We start from the raw sequence: 18,389 nt of genomic DNA, 5'->3' as shown, positions 1-18,389 counted from the left end.
TAGGAAACAAAAAATTTTTAAAAAGGAACATTTGTATTTGTGGTACTTTAATCTGAATGATGGTGGAAGGGGGCCTCTAGTGAACATTATGCCATGCAGCTCATTAATAAGTCTAAGGAAAACCAATTTAATTGTTATTTCTTAGTACCCTATTCTTGAATTATACTGTTAATATTACCTTTTTAATGTTTCATTTACAGATATATGATGCTGATTGATGGCACAAATGAAGTTTTTATGATTGACAGAGATAATTCAGTGTTTCATGTTTCAAATCTGGAATTTCCATTCCGTAAAGACCTCCGTATACATCTATCAAATACTCTTTTGGATGGGGTAAGTCATATTTTATCTTTTTTTAAAAAAATTAAATGTTGACGTTTTTCTTTCTCTTGTAAGTAAATGTGTATTTTTATTAATTAAATAGGAAATTTAGAATCTGTTTTTTTTAAAAGTTTTTTTTAATTGAGGTATAATTGACATATAAAGAATTGAATCCAGCTTTTATTAGGATGTTAAATTCCATTTATTTCTTATCTACTCTTACTGTCACTTGATCATTGTCTTGGGTATGTGAGTAAGTAAACAAAATGAAATCTTAAATGTTTTTGTACTTTGTGATTGAAAAAAATTCTTGTTAAAAAAGACTAATTTTATTTTATTATTTTACTTAATTGAGTTTTAATTATGTGATATGACATACCACATTTTTCCCTTGGCTCTTTAGCTATGGACTAATAGTTCCTGTTTCAAGAGAATCATGCCTTTGAAAGCAACTACTGTACTTTTACATTTGAATTTTGAAAGCTGATAAGAATTTTCCCATTTCAGAAAATCTATATTTAATAATCATAAAATTACTTGATTAAAAATATTTTAACTTTCTCCCATGCAAACAAGCTTTATTCTCCCCAATTCTAAAATAATTGGTTCATTGTACATCAAAATCAAAATAATATAGAATGTTGCAAAAAGGCTGATAAAAATCACCTGAACTGCTATCATTGGAGTAACTTCTGCTACCATTTTGATGAACATTATTCTAAACTTTTCTCTGTGCCAGGGTGTTCACTCTTACACGTCTGCTCCTGAGGGATATAACACATTCACATTAGTAAGAGCAACTCCGAGCATCGATCTTAAACAGAGCAAGTATCAGAATCTTTAGGGGAGTTGGGATTCCTTCTAGTCGCAGTAAGATTCTGAATAATCTTGGTACCTCTGCCCTGGTTGTATATGAGTGCTCTGGTCAAATATCTACACATACAGTTACATAATTTGTATGAAAGGAACCAAATGTTGCATGTGTTTTGTAACTTATCTTTTTTTCCACTTATGATTTTGTTTCGGACGTCTTTCTCGCATAAATATCTGAAAGGTATACTGTTGTATATGTAAACACCATAGTTTGAGGTTTCCAAATTTTCTTGATTGTGAAATTGTAGGACGTGCTTGTTAAAAATATGACCCATCTCAATAGCCCACCCTAGACCTAATGAATTAAACTCTTCCGGCGGCCAAGGTATTTGTACTTTTAATAAGAACCCAAGTGATCTAATTAGGCAAGTTTGAGAAGCAATTTTATAATTTAGTTAACCAGTCGTCTTTTGGTGGACATTTTGATTTTTTGTAGTTTTTTCTATTATAAGGCACACTTGAATGCAAATCCTTATATGTTTTTCCTGTCACAGTTGTGTAATTTTATAATTAAGAAGATTCTTAGAGGTGAGATTGTAATGTGTATTAAGAATCTTTTGATTGCAAGTAACTTTGTCCAACCTAGAGTAAATGAGGAAAAAAACTCGACTGGCACAAATAATTGAGTTTTAGCTTGACCTGCTTCAGGTTGGATCTGGGCGCTCAAATGGTACTAGCTACGCTCTGTCTTTCTTGCTCTTTCTCTGCTTTACTTGTCTGTTTGGTCTCATTCTGCATGAAGTCTCTTTCCACGTGGGAGGCAAGTTGCATTGTAGCCCAAGCAGAAAGAGAACTTTTTCTCCCAACATCCGTATATCAATCCAAGGGAAAACTCCAAAGGGCCTTGCCTGAGTTATATATCCATGGAGGAGTGACAGTGGAGGCCAGGGACTCGTTGGTAGAGTACCACTTGGAGTGCAGGAGCAGTAGTTTTTCCAAGGAAGGGCCGCTAACAGACCATACCATGTTCACTATCCTGGATTTGAAGGCACATCCATTTAAAATATTGACATGTAAATGCCACGCTTCTTTCCAGAAAGTTTGAACACATATACAGTTGGTTCTACCAACCATATATCAAAGGATCTGTACACTGTCTTAAAGACTAAGTTTTGAAAATTTACTATTTTCTAATTTGATGAGGGAAAAAAATGACTTTTTTACTTTAAAGGACAGTATAGCATAGTGGTTAAGAGCACTAACTCTAACTGTGCCTTACTGTCTCTCTCAGTTACTACATGAGGGACTTTATATAATTTACTCAGTTTCCTCCTCTGTAGTTAAGTGGGGCTAATAATAGAACTTAGTTCTTGGTGCTGTTGTAAAGATTAAGTTGGATAGTTTATAAAGTGCTGATAATAGTGTCTGGCACATAGTAAGATAAATGATTTGTATTTATATGAATTGTTAGTGAGATTTAGCATTTTTTAACTTATTTATGAATTACTATATTTCTTCTGTGAGTTGCCTGTTCCGATCCTTTGTACATTTTTCTATTGGGATTCATCTTTTTCTTACTGACTTCTGAAAAGTTTTTGTCTATTGGGGTATTACTTTCTGACACATATTTAAAAAAATGTATTTTTACTATTTCTGTGGCACAAGTTTAAATTTATGTAGGTAAATTTATATAGATAAAGTTACAAATACGTTAGATTTTAATATTTAGCTTTTGTGTCATTTTAAGAAAGGGATATTTTTACTTCAGAATTATTATAATACACACCTCTATTTCCTTCTAGTACTTTTATGGTTTTACTTAGGTATTTAAATATTTGATGTATCTGAAATACATTTTGATAAAAGGAATAAGATATGGGTGGGTGCAGTTTTATTTATTTCCAAATGTCTGTTGCCTTAGCATCATTCAGCTAATCTCTTTTTTCTTTTTAATTGGATATATCATTTTTATTGTACACTGGATTCCCTTATATATCATTGTTTCTTTCTTAATTTGTTTTCCTGTTCCATTAATATTTTGTATTCTAGTGGTAGTTTTAGATTGATTTAAATACTATAACTTTAGCATACAATTTAATGTCTGACCGACCAAGCACACCCAGTCTCCTTGCTATTCTGAGATTTGCCCTTAGATTTTGCTCTCTTCTTTAGCTTTTGTGTGAATAGGCTATTTGATTGAGAAGTTAGGCTAGATTAGTATGTTATACTTTATAAAATGCAAATTCTACAACAATAAGCTTGTATTTTTCTCTGCATAGGCATCTCTGGTAGGCTTGTCTCCAGACCATTCACCTTTCTGTTTGCTGTGTCTGGTTGTGTGGTTTATCTCCCTGCCACTCCTTCACTGCCTTTCTTTGGAGGGAAAAGGGTCTCTACATCTTTCTTGTAACTTCCGCAACTTCAGGTCTCCTTTCTATAGGGACACTACTCACGTTCTTTAAAATTTCTTCACTTTGTTCAACGTTGAATCTTTTTCATGAGCCAGATTGAATTACATCTGGCTAATGTTCTCTGGAATTTGTATGAGAATGCTTCCTGTCTTAATCAAGATGAAATTTGCTCCTCTATTTCTGTTTTGTATCAATACATATTGGGTTGATAGAGAGTGGCTTGTGAATATTCACTTAAATTCTCAATGATAGAATTCCCCTAATGAAAATTGCATGCATAAAATAGGTATTTATTTGTTTGACAGAGGAAATACTACTTTCCAAGTGACCTGAATGCTTGTTGCCCTCATCCCAGGTGCTTTTTTAAAATTTACCAGCTAAATATTGCATCGTACAAACCAAAAGATGGAAGACTGTGATTGGAGATTGGGATGTTTGAGTTAGTCACTTCTGAGATAGAGTTTTGGGTGACAAGAAGGTTCAGGATGTGACCTAGAAAGAGTGAGAGGTTGAAATTGTATGAAGAAGAACAGTGGAAATGAGATCAAGAGAAGTATTCGGTGGGTCAGAACGAGTGATGACAGCAGTTCAGGTAGAGAGGATGACTGTGAGTCGGGGACTGAAGATTAGAAAGAAGGAAAGAAGGTAGTATAGTTGGGTGGAGACTGAATAGCAAACAGACTGAGCAAGGAGTGACTATAGAGTCACAAAACAAAGAGTTATCTATACTGTGTACTCTGTGGAGCTGCTAGTAAATTTTCATTCCTGTGACAGTGTGTAGTAACATATCATTTGGTAATAAAAACGACATACGTATATATACATAAATATAACTTCTGTAACATATATGTGTGGGTTCGTGCTGCAGGCACACACACACATCTTTGTGGTTGACAGAGCCACTGCATAGGTTGGAAGTACAGTAGTCCCTCCTTATCCAAGCGGGATATGTTCCAAGACACCCAGTGGATGCCTAAAACCTCAGATAGTATCGAACCCTATATATATGAAGTTTTCTCCTATACATACATACCTAGATAACGTTTAATGTATAAATTAGGAACAGTAAGAGATTAACGACAATAACTAATAATGAAGTTGGCTTTGGGGCCGTTATTAAGTAAAATAAGGATGACTTGAACACAGGCACTGTGATACCATGACGGTTGATTTGATAACCAAGATGGCGACTACATGACTAACAGGCAGGTAGCTTATACAGCATAGATAGGCTGGACCAAGGGATGACTCATGTTCTGGATGGGACAGAGCAGGAAGGCGTGAGATTTCATGACACTATTCAGAATGGTGTGCAGTTTACAACTTATGAGTTGTTTATTTCTGGAATTTTCCGTTTGATGTTTTTGGACCGTGGTTGACCTTGAGTAACTAAAACCTCAGAGAGTGAAACCACAGATAAAGGAGGACTACTGTATTGTTCACTGAACATCTCCAGGGTGTGCCATTCTCATCATAGTTATTGTGACTGGCACCCCTGGAGTTGTGCTGTACATAAACTGCATAGCCGTTGCAGCAGCTTGGGTGGTTAGTTCATGAGAACAGCAAAAATATTTTAGTTTTTATTATCTTCGTTTTATTTAAAGCACAGTGTTTTAGCGTTGAAATTAATAAAATAAAAGGAAGAAAAAGAAATTAATAAAATAAAAGGAGGAAAAAGACTTAAGTTATAGCATTTGCCAGAGTTTAATATAGTTTATAATTGAAGTAATATTTTTGAGTGCCTGTCTTGTTCAAGTTGCCGTGCCAAATGCAGGCGTTGCATAGACAGTTGAGGAAAATACCTCACTTTGAGACATTTCACTTCATTGGGTAGGGGTGGAGAATGATTGATAATGATGGAGGAGACCTTCTAATAAAACAGCAGAGTGAAGATTGGTGTTTAAAACAAGTCCTGTGGTGGTTTAGAGGAGAAATAAATTGCATCTGGTTAGTTAGGAACTAAAGATGTTTTATAGAGGAGTTGGCATTAGATATGGAAAGATTTCTATAGAAAGAGATTTTTGTTGGACACGGGATAGGGGCATTCCAGGTAGGAAATAATGCTTAAAAATTAGAGGTTTAACTCTGCAGATTTAACTTAGCAATACTATTTATTTTCACCCTAAACTTGGATAACTGAGAGCAGCATAATAGACTCTTGTCATGTTTTAAAATAGCAATATGATTCATGATGTCAATTTACTTGGACCAGAATTATAGTTGCCATATCTGTTTTTCCAGTTAGTTAATTAAAATTAGTCCTCTGTAGTTTCCTGTGTCTTCTACATTTTCATTTGCAAATTGTTTTTGTAAAATTCTAAATCCAAGAATAACTCCAACTACCTAATTGTCTGGCTGTCGGATGTGAGCATTGAAGCTTTTGTTTTGCTCTCTAAATTATATTCTTTGACTCATAAAATGTAGAAAATAGAGGTTTAGAAATATGGCATTAATTTACTTGAAACAAGCCAGTGAAATTCAATCAATTTTATATTGAGGCTAAGAGAAAGATATAGCAGTTTATCATTAAAGTTAATAGCAAGAATCTTGGAAAAATTACATGTCTTTTCAACTGTTAATCTTTTATAAAAGAGTATGCATGTTCATTGTTAAAATTCTAGAAAGTCTGTGCATTATAAAGTAGAAAAAATTCAACTATCAAAAAGAGATTACATTTTAACATTTTGATGTATTTTCTTTTAGTCATTTTATTGTTCCTATATTTAGAGACTGTATGTAATCAGTATGTACATACCTGATATTTAATATATGCTGTATATGTGGGTTTCCATCATTTTCCTTCAATCTGAGGAACTGATTTTAGATTTCTTACTTAAAATTTTTTTAATTTTAATGTTTTAAATTGAGTTCATTAATAGTTTATATCATTGTGAAATTTCAGTTGTACCTTATTTCTTGTCTGTCACCATGTAAGTGCTTCCCTTCAACCCCTGTGCCCATCCCCCACCCCCCTTCCCCATGGTAACCACTGAACTGTGTTCTTTGTCCATGTGTTTGTTTGTATTCCACATATGAGTGAACTCATCTGGTGTTTGTCTTTCTCAGTCTGGCTTATTTTGCTTGGCATAATTCCCTCCAGGTCCATCCATGTTGTTGCAAATAGGATGATTTTGTCATTTTTATGGCTGAGTAGTATTCCATTGTGTGTGTGTGTGTGTGTGTATGTATACCACACCCTCTTTATCCAATCATTGATCAGTGGACACTTGGATTGTTTCCATGTCTTGGCTATTGTGAATAGTGCTGCAGTGAACGTAGGGGTACATTTATTACTTTGAATTGTTGATTTCAAGTTGTTTGGGTAGATACCCAGTAGTGGGACAGCTGGGTGATTTTGTAGGTCTATTTTTAGTCTTTTGAGGAATCTCCGTACTGTTTTCCATAGTGTTGTACCAGTTTGCATTCCCACCAGCCGTGTATGAGGGTTCCTTTTTCTCCACACCCTCTCCAACATTTGTTACTTTTAGTCTTAGTGATTATAGCCATTTGAACAGGCATAAGGTGGTATCTTAGTGTAGTTTTGATTTGCATTTCCCTGATGATTAGTGATGTTGAACATCTTTTCGTGTGTTTATTAGCCATCCGTATTTCTTCTTTGGAAAAATGTCTGTTCATATCCTCTGCCCATTTTTTGATTGAACTGTTTGTTTTTTTATCGTTCAGTTGTGTGTGTTCCTTATATATTATGGAGATTAACCCCTTATCAGATATGTGATTTGCGAAAATTTTCTCCCAATTGGTGGGTTGTCTTTTTATTTTCATCCTAGTTTCTTTTGCCTTGCAGAAGCTCTTTAGTCTGATGAAGTCCCACTTGTTTATTTTTTTGTTTGTTTCCCTTGTCTGAGAAGACATGGTGTTCAAAAAGATCGTTTTAAGTTCGATGTCAAAGAGTGTACTACCTATATTATCTTCCAGGAGCTTTATCGTTTCAGGACTTATCTTCAAGTCTTTGATCCATTTTGAGTTTATTTTTGTGTATGGCATGAGATAATGGTCTACTTTCATTCTTTTGCATGTGGCTGTCCAGTTTTCCAAACACCATTTATTGAAGAGCCTGTCTTTTCTCCACTGTATGTTTTTGGCACCTTTGTTGAAGATTAGCTGTCCGTATATGTGTGGTTTTATTCATGGGCTGTCAGTTCTGTTCCATTAATCTGTGTGTCTGTTTTTCTACCAGTATCATGCCATTTTGATCACTATGGCTTTGTAGTACATTTTGAAGTCAGGGATTGTGATGCCTCCAGCTTTGTTCTTTGTTCTCAGTATTGCTTTAGTGATTTGGGGTCTTTGGTTGCCCCTTATGAATTTTAGGATTCTTTGTTCTATTTCCATGAAGAATGTCATTAGGATTCTGATTGGGATTGCATTGAATCTGTAGATTGCTTTGGGTAGTCTGGACATTTTAACTATGTTTATTCTTCCCATCCATGTGCATGGAATCTCTTTCCATCTCTTTATGTCATTATCAGTTTCTTTCAGAAGTGTCTTATAGTTTTCATTGTAGAATGAAATGCTCCTTCAGCTCCTTGGTTAAATTTATTCCTAGGTGGTTTAATCTTTTTGTTGTGATTGTAAATGGAATTGTATTCTTGAGTTCCTCTTTCTGTAAGTTCATTATTAGAGTATAGAAATGCAACTGATTTTTGTAAGTTGATTTTATACCCCGCAACTTTACTGTAGTTGTTAATTATTTCTGATAGTTTTCTGATGGATTCTTTAGGGTTTTCTATATATAAGATCATGTCATCTGAAAACAGCGAAAGTTTCACTCCTTCACTCCCTCTTTGGATTCCTTTTATTCCTTTCTCTTGCCTAATTGCTCTGGCCAAAACCTCCAGTACTGTGTTGAATAAGAGTGGTGATAGTGGGTATCCTTGTCTCGTTCCTGTTCTCATGGGGATGGCGCTCAGTTTTTGCCCATTGAGTATGATGTTGGCTGTGGGTTTGTCATATATGGCCTTTATTATGTTGAGATAATCTCCTTCTGTGCCCATATTGTTCAGAGTTTTTATCATAAATGGCTGTTGGATCTTGTCAAATGTCTTCTCTGCATCTATTGAGATGATCATGTGGTTTTTATTCCTCAATTTCTTGATGTCGTGTATCACGTTGGTTGATTTGCGGATGTTGAACCATCCCTGTTTCCCTGGTATGAATCCCACTTGATTGTGATGTATGATACTTTTGATGTATTGCTGAATTCGGGTTGCCAAAATTTTGTTGAGAATTTTTGCATCTATGTTCATCAGCGATATTGGCCTGTAGTTCTCCTTTTTTGTGCTGTCCTTGTCGGGCTTTGGTATCAGAGTGATGTTGGCCTCATAGAATATGTTAGGGGAAGCGTTCCATCTTCCCTAATTTTTTGGAGTAGATTGAGAAGGATAGGTATTAAATCGTCTCTAAAAGTTTGGTACAATTCCCCAGGAAAGCCGTCTCATCCTGGCCTTTTATTCTTTGGGATGCTTTTGATTACTTTTTTCAATCTCTTTACTTGTGATTGGTCTGTTCAGATTATCTGTTTCTTCTTGATTCAGCTTTGGGAGGTTGTAAGAGTCTAAGAATTTATCCATTTCCTCTAGATTGTCCATTTTGTTAGCATATAGTTTTTCATAGTAGTCTCTTATAATCCGTTGTATTTCTGTGGTATCTGTTGTAATTTCTCCTCTTTCATTTCTAATTTTATTTATCTGAGCTTTCTCTCTTTTTTTCTTTGTAAAGCTGGCTAGGGGTTTGTCAATTTTATTTACCTTCTCAAAGAACCAGCTCTGTTTCGTTGATCCTTTCTACTGCCTTTTTTGTTTCAGTTACATTTATTTCTGCTCTGACTTTTGCTGTTTCTCTCCTTCTGCTGACTTTGGGCTTGCCTTGTTCTTCTTTTTCTAATTCAGTTAGGTGTAGTTTAAGATTACTTATTTGGGATTTTTCTTGTTTGTTAAGGTGAGCCTCTCTTGCATTGAATTTCCCTCTTAATAGGTCTTTTGCTGCATCGCATATAAGTTGGTATGGTATGTTTTCATTTTTGTTTGTCACCAGATATTTTTTGATTTCTCCTTTAATTTCTTCAGTGATCCCTTGCCTGTTCAATAATATGTTGTTTAGTCTCCACATCTTTGTCCCTTTCTCAGCTTTTTTCTTGTAATTATTTTCTAGCTTTATAGGATTGTGATTAGAAAAGATGCTTGTTATTTATTGAGGCTTGCCTTGTTTCCCAACACATAGTCTACCCTTGAGAATGTTCTGTGTGCACTTGAGAAGAATGTATATGCTGCTGTTTTTGGATGGAGTATTCTGTATATGTCTATTAAATCCAACTGGTCTAGCTTTTCATTGAATTCCACTGTTTCCTTGTTGATTTTCTGTCTGAATGATCTATCCATTGATGTGAGTGGAGTGTTGAGGTCCTCTACTGTTATTGTGTTTTTATTAATATCTTCTTTTAGGTTTTTTAATAGTTGCTTTATGTACTTTGGTGCTCCTATGTTGGATGCATAGATATTTATGAGCATTATTTCTTCTTGATGGAGTGTCCCTTTGATCATTATACTGCCCCTCTTTGTCTCTCTTTACCTCTCTTATCTTGAATTCTGCTTTGTCTGATATAAGTGTTACAACACCTGCTTTCTTTTGTTTGCCATTAGCATGGAGTATCATCTTCCATCCCTTCACTCTGAGCCTGTGTTTGTCATTGGAGCTGAGATGTGTTTCCTGGAGGCAGCATATTGTTGGGTCTTGTTCTTTAATCCATGTCATCACTCTATGTCTTTTTCTTGGAGAATTCAATCCATTTACGTTTAGGGTGATCATTGATATATGAGGGCTTAATGCTCCTATTTTATCACTTGTCTTCCGGTGCTGCTGCATTTCCTTTGTTTCTTGTCCTGTGTATTTTGGTTTCCCAGTTGAATTATGTAGTTTTTTTATGATGTGTTTCTTTGTTTTCTCCTTCTTTATTATTTGTGTCTCTGTTCTGGTTTTTTGTTTAGTTGTTACCATGAGGTTTGTATTCAAAATCTCGTGGATAAGATAGTCCATTTTCTGATGGCCACTTACTTCCTTAGACTAAACCAATTCAATCTCTTTTCTCTTCCCCTCCTAAGTTGTTTTTCTCACGTCTTATTCTGTCGTGTTTTGTGAATTTGTGGTTAAAATGACAAGATTATCTTTGTTTTTGGTGTTTTCCTTCCCTTTATCTTTAATGTTATACTTGACTATTTGCTAACCTGTTCTGATTCTGTCTACCTATTTATCACCTTACTCCATGCTTTGTGACCCCTTTCTCCCCCTTCTTTTTCCCCCAGGTCTCAGGACTTTCTTGAGGATTTCTTGTATTGGGTGTGGGCCTGTGGGCAGGGTCTCATGGCTATGAACTCCCTTAGCTTGTGTTTGTCTGGGAAAGTTTTTATTTCTCCATCATATCTGAAGGATATTTTTGCTGGATAGAGTATTCTTGGCTGAAAGTTTTTGCCTTTCAAAGATTTGAATATGTCTTTCCAGTCTCTCCTAGCCTGTATGGTTTCTGCAGAGAAATCCACTGAAAGCCTGATAGGGGTTCCTTTGTAGGTTATTTCCTTCTGCCTTGCTGCCCTTAGTATTCTTTCTTTATCATTCACTTTTACAGTTTCACTACTATATGCCTTGCTGTAGGTCTTTTTACATTGACATATTTAGGAGATCTGGTAGCCTCTTCCACATGGATTTCCATCTTCTTCCCTGGGTTTGGAAACTTCTCTGCTATTATTTCTTTGAACAAGCTTTCTGCTCCATTCTCCTTCTCTTCTCCTTCTTGAATATCCATAATTCTTATGTTGCATTTCCTAATTGAGTCAGATATTTCATGGAGACTTTCTTCATTTCTTTTTAGTCTTAGTTCTCCCTCCTCCTCTATCTAGAGCATTTCTACATGTTTATTTTAGATTATGCTGATACACTCGTCTATGATGGCCACTTGAGCATTCAGGGAATCCACATTTTGTTTCATTTCTTCCATTGTGTCTTTCATCTCTAATATTTCTGATTGATTCTTCTTTATAGTTTCAATCTCTTTTATGAAGTAGCTCCTGAACTCGTTGAATTGTTTCTCTACATTCTCTTTTAACTCGTCGAGTTTTTGATGATAGCTATTTTGAATTCTTTGTCATTTAGATTACATATTTCTGTGTCCCCAGGACTGATTTCTGGGTACTTGTCATTTTCTCTCTGGTCTGGAGGTTTAATGTAATGTTTGATATTGCTTGAGGATGTGGCTCTGTTTTTATGCATCCTGGTATTATTTGGTCATAGTTACTGCCCATCAGCACAGGATAGGGGTCAAGAGCCACGTATTCTGAGCCCTCTGCCTTCTGCTGAGATCCCAGGTGGTGGAGCTGGTGCTGGGTGGGTGGGGGGAGGGGTCCTTTCTTTTGCATGCTCTTGGGGTTTTCTTGCTCTACTCTCGCTATCTGCTCTCCTGGGGTGTTGACTTGATGAGGTCGCCCCCTGCAAAAGCTTTTGCCCCAGTGGAGAGCTTTCCCTCTAGGCTGCAGGGGCCCTTGGGGATCCTTAATGTTCCCATGACTGAATGTCCCCTCCCCTGTTCCTTCCCTCTCGGAGGTTGCCTGTGGTCCTGGATTGCAGTCTTTAGGGGAGGGAGTGAAGTTTTCTCTTACCTTGTTCCACCTCCTCCATGGGGGGTTCCAGCCTCTCCGCCTTCTGTCGTATGGCTGTGTGGGTTTGTCAGACATTTTTTGTGTTGTGTTTGGATGTCCTCTGCTGGCGTATGAATTTCTTTTTCATTGTATGTTGGAGGGGAGAGATTACCAGCAAAGCTCACTCTGCTATGATGCTGATGTGACTCTCTTGTTTTTTATTTTTAAGAAGTGAAATGAGTGTCAGCTGGTGGTGCAGTGGTTGAGTTCACGTGTTCCGCTTCGGTACCCCAGGCTTCACCAGTTTGGATCCTGGGTGTGGACATGGCACCGCTTGGCAAGCCATGCTGTGGTTGGCGTCCTGCATATAAAAAGGTAGAGGAAGATGGGCACAAATGTTGGCTCAGGGCCAGTCTTCCTCAGCAAAAAGAGGAGGATTGGCAGCAGATGTTAGCTCAGGGCTAATCTTCCTCAAAAAAAAGAAAAAGTAAACTGCAATTCACATTATAAAATTCACTATTTTAAGGTGTACAATTTAGTGGTTTTTAGTATATTCACAAAATTGTGTAACCATTACTACTATCTGATTCCAGAACATTTCATCACCTAGATGGAATATGATAATTAGAACCAAGTGGCCTTTATCTGAAAGGATTTTAAGGACTAGGTTACCTTTGAGATGTGCTTTCAAGGCCCGCAGGTTTTCCAGAGAACAGTTAATTACTTCCTCTCATTAAAAAACCCTTCAGTGGTTCCCCAGTGCCCATAGCCTGAAATCCAAACTATTCAACGTAATATTCTTTATATCTGGGCCATGCTTATATCTCTAGCATCATCTTTGATTGTGAGCTCTTGAACCATAAATTCCACCTATACTGGGCTTTGGACAATTTACACCAAACCATCTGTTTTCCTGTCTTTGTAATACCATTTGGCCCATCCACTGTCCACTTAGAAAATATCTCCCGTATCTTTCAGGATTCAATTAATGGGTCATACACCTTATTATCAAATCCGTGTCCTTCTCTTCAAGTAGAAATAACTCCTCCTCCTTAGGCTTATACCATATGTCCTTATTTGGCTGTAATAATATAGGTGTACACCTGTTATCTTAGTATAGTTAATATCAATCTGTTTCACTCTCAAAAGTGTCCTGGTTTAGATAATAAGCTACCTGGTTATTCTATCTATATGGCCATCTGTCATTAAAACTATAACTCTTCTTTGGACCTAGCTATTTATGTATTTTCATCTCTCTCTGTGACTCTAAGTCTCTTGAAGTTAAGGACTATATGCTTAATTTCTTCAGTTTTTAGAGCTACGCCTAATACATAGTTGGGGCTTAGGAAATATTGCCTGAGTAGCCAGAATAGTGGATGCCTGGGGACTTCAAATAAAGTAAATGGAATATAGAAAAGTGCAGGGGCCCACCCTGTAGTATAATGGTTAAGTTTGGCATGCTCTGTTTCGGTGGTCTGGGTTTGGATCCCAGGCACAGATCTACACCGCTTGTCAGCCGTTCTGTGGTGGCAACCTACATATAAAATGGAGGAGGATCAGCACAGTGTTAGTTCAGGGCTAATTTTACTCAAGCAATTGGCAACAGATGTTAGTTCAGGGCTAATCTTCCTCAAGTAAGGAAAAAAAGAACAAGTACAGAGGATAGGAGAGTCAAACATGCGGGAATTTTTTTTTTTTTGAGAGTGGTGCCCATAATGAAGGATTCAAGCTTCAGATTTCTCCAAGCAATATTTGATACCAGAAGACAATGGAGCAATTTCTCACATGTTCTTGAGGGATATAAAGTTGATGTGTCTTGGTGCAGTTTTCTGCAGGTTTCTTATGCTTAGGGTTTGTAGAGCGTCTTTTATCTGTGGGTTTACAATTTTCATCCAAGGTGGAAAATTTGTTGCCATGATTTCTACCTTTTGTCCTTTTGGAGAATTTATTACTAATGTTTCTTTAAAAAAAGAAAACAAAACCTTTTTCTCTCTGTTTTCATTTTAAATAGTTTCTATTCTTGTGTCTTCAGGTTCACAAATCTTTTCTTCTTCTGTCTAAATTGCTATTCAGCACTCACCTCAGACACTGTAGTTTTCACCTCTGGAAATTCATTTTGAGTTTTTTTAATGTCTTCTGTGTCTCTCCTTTGTTTTTTGAATACATGGAATACTGTTATAATAAGCCATCTTAATGTTCTTACCTGCTAACTTTACCATCTCTCTCAGTTTTGGGCCTATGTCAAATGATTTTTCTCATCTTTATGGGTTGTATATTTTTGCCTCTGCGTATCTGGTGATTTTTGATTGGATTCCAGACATTTCGAATTTTACCTTGTTGGGGGCTTGATATTTTTGTATTCCTATAAATATTCTTCAGCTTTGTTCTGGGATGCGGTTAATTTACTTGGAACAAGTTTGTACCTTTTGAATCTTGCTTTTAAGATTTGTTAGGCAGACTAGAGCAGTCTTTAGTCTGGGTATAATTATTCTTCACTACTGAGGCAAGATCCTTCTGAGTGCTCAGTGTCCTGTGAATTATGAAATTTCCTAATCTGGCAGATGGGAACAAGCATTATTCCCAAACTTGTGTCAGCACCAGGTATGGTTTGCCCTAAGACTGTTGGGTGATTCTTTGCCTGGCCTTGAGTAGTTTCCTCATGTGCATACTCGCTGAATATTCATGCAGGGTCTATCTGCAGATCTCTGGACAGCTCCAGCACTGTCTCTCTGATACTTTGCCCTGAGACCTCTAGCGTCATTGATCTCCCTAGACTACCTGTTTTATTTTCTCAACTCAAGGTGCTGGGCTCCCCCTGCCTCCATCAAAACCTGGAAATTCTCCTCGGGCAATCAGCTGGGACAATTACATAGAATTATAATCATATAATTTATTTACTGTCTCTTAGGGATTACTGTCCTTTGTTGCTGGATGTCCAGTGTCTTGAAAATCATTGCTTCATACATTTGTCTACGTCTTTGGTTGTTTCAGGCAGGAGGGTAAATCTAGTCCCTGCTCCTCCCATTTGATCAGAAGAGGAAATCTGGTTTCACTTCTTAACTAGGTTTTATTTTTATTTATAATTGTGGTAAAACCCACCAAACATAAAATTTACTCATAATCATTTTTAAGGATACAGTCTGGTAGTGTCAACTATCTGTAAATTTTTGTGCAACAGATCTCCAGAACATTTTTCTCATGTAAAACTGAAACTCTGTACCCATTAAACCCCCATTACCACCAGCCTGTTCCAGCCACCACTCTACTTTCTATTTCTGTGAATTTAACTACTTTATATGTCTCATATAAATGAAATCATATAGTATTTGTCTTTTTGTGACTGGCTTATTTCACTTAGCATAATGCCATCAAAGTTTATCCATGCTGTAACATGTGATAGATTTCCTTCCTTCTCAAGGCTGAAGAATATCCTATTCTTTGTATATACTGCATTTATTTATCCATTCATATGTCAATGGACATTTGAATTGTTCCATCTCTTAGCTATTGGAATAATGATGCTATAAACATGGCTGTGCAAATATCTCTTCAAGACCCTGCTTTCAATTTTTTTGCATATGTACCCAGAAATGGGATTGCTGGATCATATGGTATTTCTATTTTTAATTTTATGAGGGAACTGCCATACTACTGTCTATAGTAGTTGCACCATTTTACAGTTCCACCAACAGTGCACAAGGGTTCCAGTTTTCTTAACTAAGTTTTAAGCTTAGGCATTTTATGTTTACCTACTTTTCTGTGGCCCAGGGCAGTGGTGGCAGCTGTGGGGAAGGGAACGTTGTGGTGAAGGGATCATTGGGAGAACTCAGCCCAGGCATTGGATCTTTGTTAGAATCCCTGGGGGGCCAGCCTGGTGCTTTTTTTAATGTTTGAAGAAAGATGTATTTTTGCTCATTTCATCAGATAATTTGGGAGGGGAATTTTGTGATGTCTGCTATCTAAACCTGGAAGTCAACTTAATTTCCATCCTTATATTTTTGAAAAGAATAATTAATTGAAACCTATTATTGGAACCACCTTGTTGTCTTGTAAAATTCTCAGATACAAGTATTTTAATAAAAATATTTCAGTAAACAGTTTAAAATAACGAAAGTGGTTTATGTTGTTGGGTTCAAGATGATAATCATAAATAAATATCTGTAGCTTAACGAATAGATATTCAAGAAAGAAATTAATTGATAATAGTTTTTTAGAGCAAGAAAATATATTTGTTTTAAATCATTGTGTTCTTTGTAATTTTAGAAGGTTGTGTGTGGATTTTCTGTCATGAAATTAGGTAACAAAAAACTGCTTAGGGGCTGGTCCAGTGACCTAGTGGTTAAGTTCGCGTGTTCTGCCTTCGGCTGCCCATGGTTTCGCTGGTTTGGATCCTGGGCGCGGACATGGCACCGCTCATCAGGCCACGTTGAAGTGGCATCCCACGTGTCACAACTGGAAGAACCCACACCTGACAGTATACAACTACGTACTGGGGGGATTGGAGGAAAAAAAGCAGAGGGGGAAAAAAAAAAGAAGATTGGCAACAGTTGTTAGCTCAGGTGCCAATCTTTAAAAAAAGAAACAACTGCTTAGTTTTCTGGGAAGAATGTAAGGAAAGAAAAATAATTTTCAGTAAAAAACTGTTATTAAAAATTAAAATTTTAGGGCTGGCCTCATGATGTAGTGGTTAAGTTCTCATGCTCTGCTTTGGTGGCCTGGGGTTTGTGGGTTTTGATCCTGGGTGTGGACATGACTCATCAGACCATGCTGTGGTGGCATTCCATATACAAAATATAGGAAGATTGGCACAGATGTTATCTTCCTCACACCAAAAAAACAAAAAATATTTTTTAAATAAAATACTGCATTATATACCTATAACCATTCTTTAGTGTCCTTTATCTCTTTTCCATCACAAAGTGCAAGATTTAAGTTCTTTTCACTTAATGGCTGTGACATGTGGTATCATTTTCTCCTGTCCTCTTCACTTTGATCATAGTGGAGGGACATGGAAGCAAGAAAGACCACCTAGGTCCCATGGGGATTATATTTATAATAAGAGCACCATTTATACCTATAGATTTTATGATTAAAGGAATTGGCATATAACAAAATTAGAAGCAATAATGAATTAACAAAATTATTTTTTAAAGTGTCCCTGATATTTGTAATTTAAAATTTGTAGTCTCTTTTTACTAACAGTTGCTTAGTAATTCAAGCATAAAACAAAATGTAGCATAGTAATTCAAATATAAAAAATATAATAAGGAGATATTGTCAAATGATTTTATTTCAATACAGAATAAGTTCTTGATGGCGACTTTTGGGGTGCTGCCAGTCTCTTGATTTGATCTGGTATAAATGTATTCACTTTGATATTTCATCAAGTTGTATGTTATAATTTATATGCTTTCTCTGTGTATGTTATGTTTCAATCAAATTAAAGAAATTGCTGTTCAAGTATGAAGAAACTTTTCTTTTCTTTTTCAAGGAAATGATTATTGACAGAGTAAATGGACAGGCCGTTCCTAGATACTTGATATATGACATAATTAAATTCAATGTAAGTATCTTTTATAATTATAAAATAAAAGTTGTCACTGAGATAACAGATATGTTTTTAACAAATAAAAAGTGTTACTGCCTTAGAGATAGTAGGAAAGAAAAATTGTGACTCTTGGAAGTTACTCATTTGATATTTTCTTGTTAATACTTTTACATCTCCTTTTCTGTCTCTCCTTGCCTAATATTTTGCACATTTGTCTTTAGATTCTTTAGGTACTTCAAGTGAGTAAAGATAAACAGTTTGTGATGAATAAGACAGCATTTTGTAAAATGGAAACTTCTTGGTTTTAGTTACCCTGTACTCGATTAAAAAAAAAGAGTCCTCAAATTTTATTACTGTCACTTAAAAAAAGAGAGAAACTGAATATGAGTGTGCAGTGTTTAACAAAAAGGCAAAAATATGTTATTCATGAGTACAAGCAGGAAAGTTAAAAACAAAATATAAAAGATTCTCTTTTGTAAATAAATACCAAAAAATAGGAATTATATTCTCCAGCCATTTCCTACAGTTTTAGACTAGTCAAGAATCTGTTTGCCTGTTCATGTTTAATTACAGTATGAGTGTCTGTACTGTTTAGACAGTACAAGACGGCTTCTGCAGATGCGGGGAAGTCTTTGAGTAGTGTACATC

At 36.1% G+C, this 18,389-nt stretch overlaps 1 protein-coding gene across 1 annotated transcript in view; it reads left to right on the top strand.

The window, feature by feature from the left end:
* Positions 1–18,389, top strand: part of RNGTT (RNA guanylyltransferase and 5'-phosphatase) — a 281,137-nt gene that overhangs the window by 79,970 nt on the left and 182,778 nt on the right. Inside the window, exons 9-10 of the mRNA XM_044757216.2 lie at positions 201–336; positions 17,685–17,756. Of these exons, the coding sequence (XP_044613151.1) occupies positions 201–336; positions 17,685–17,756 (208 nt within the window). The remainder of the gene's footprint in view (positions 1–200; positions 337–17,684; positions 17,757–18,389) is intronic.

The sequence above is a fragment of the Equus asinus genome, chromosome 24 (assembly GCF_041296235.1).
Source record: "Equus asinus isolate D_3611 breed Donkey chromosome 24, EquAss-T2T_v2, whole genome shotgun sequence".
Taxonomy (NCBI): Eukaryota; Metazoa; Chordata; class Mammalia; order Perissodactyla; family Equidae; genus Equus; species Equus asinus.
Note: the sequence above shows the minus strand (reverse complement) of the source record. Positions and strands in the feature narration are given on the sequence as shown.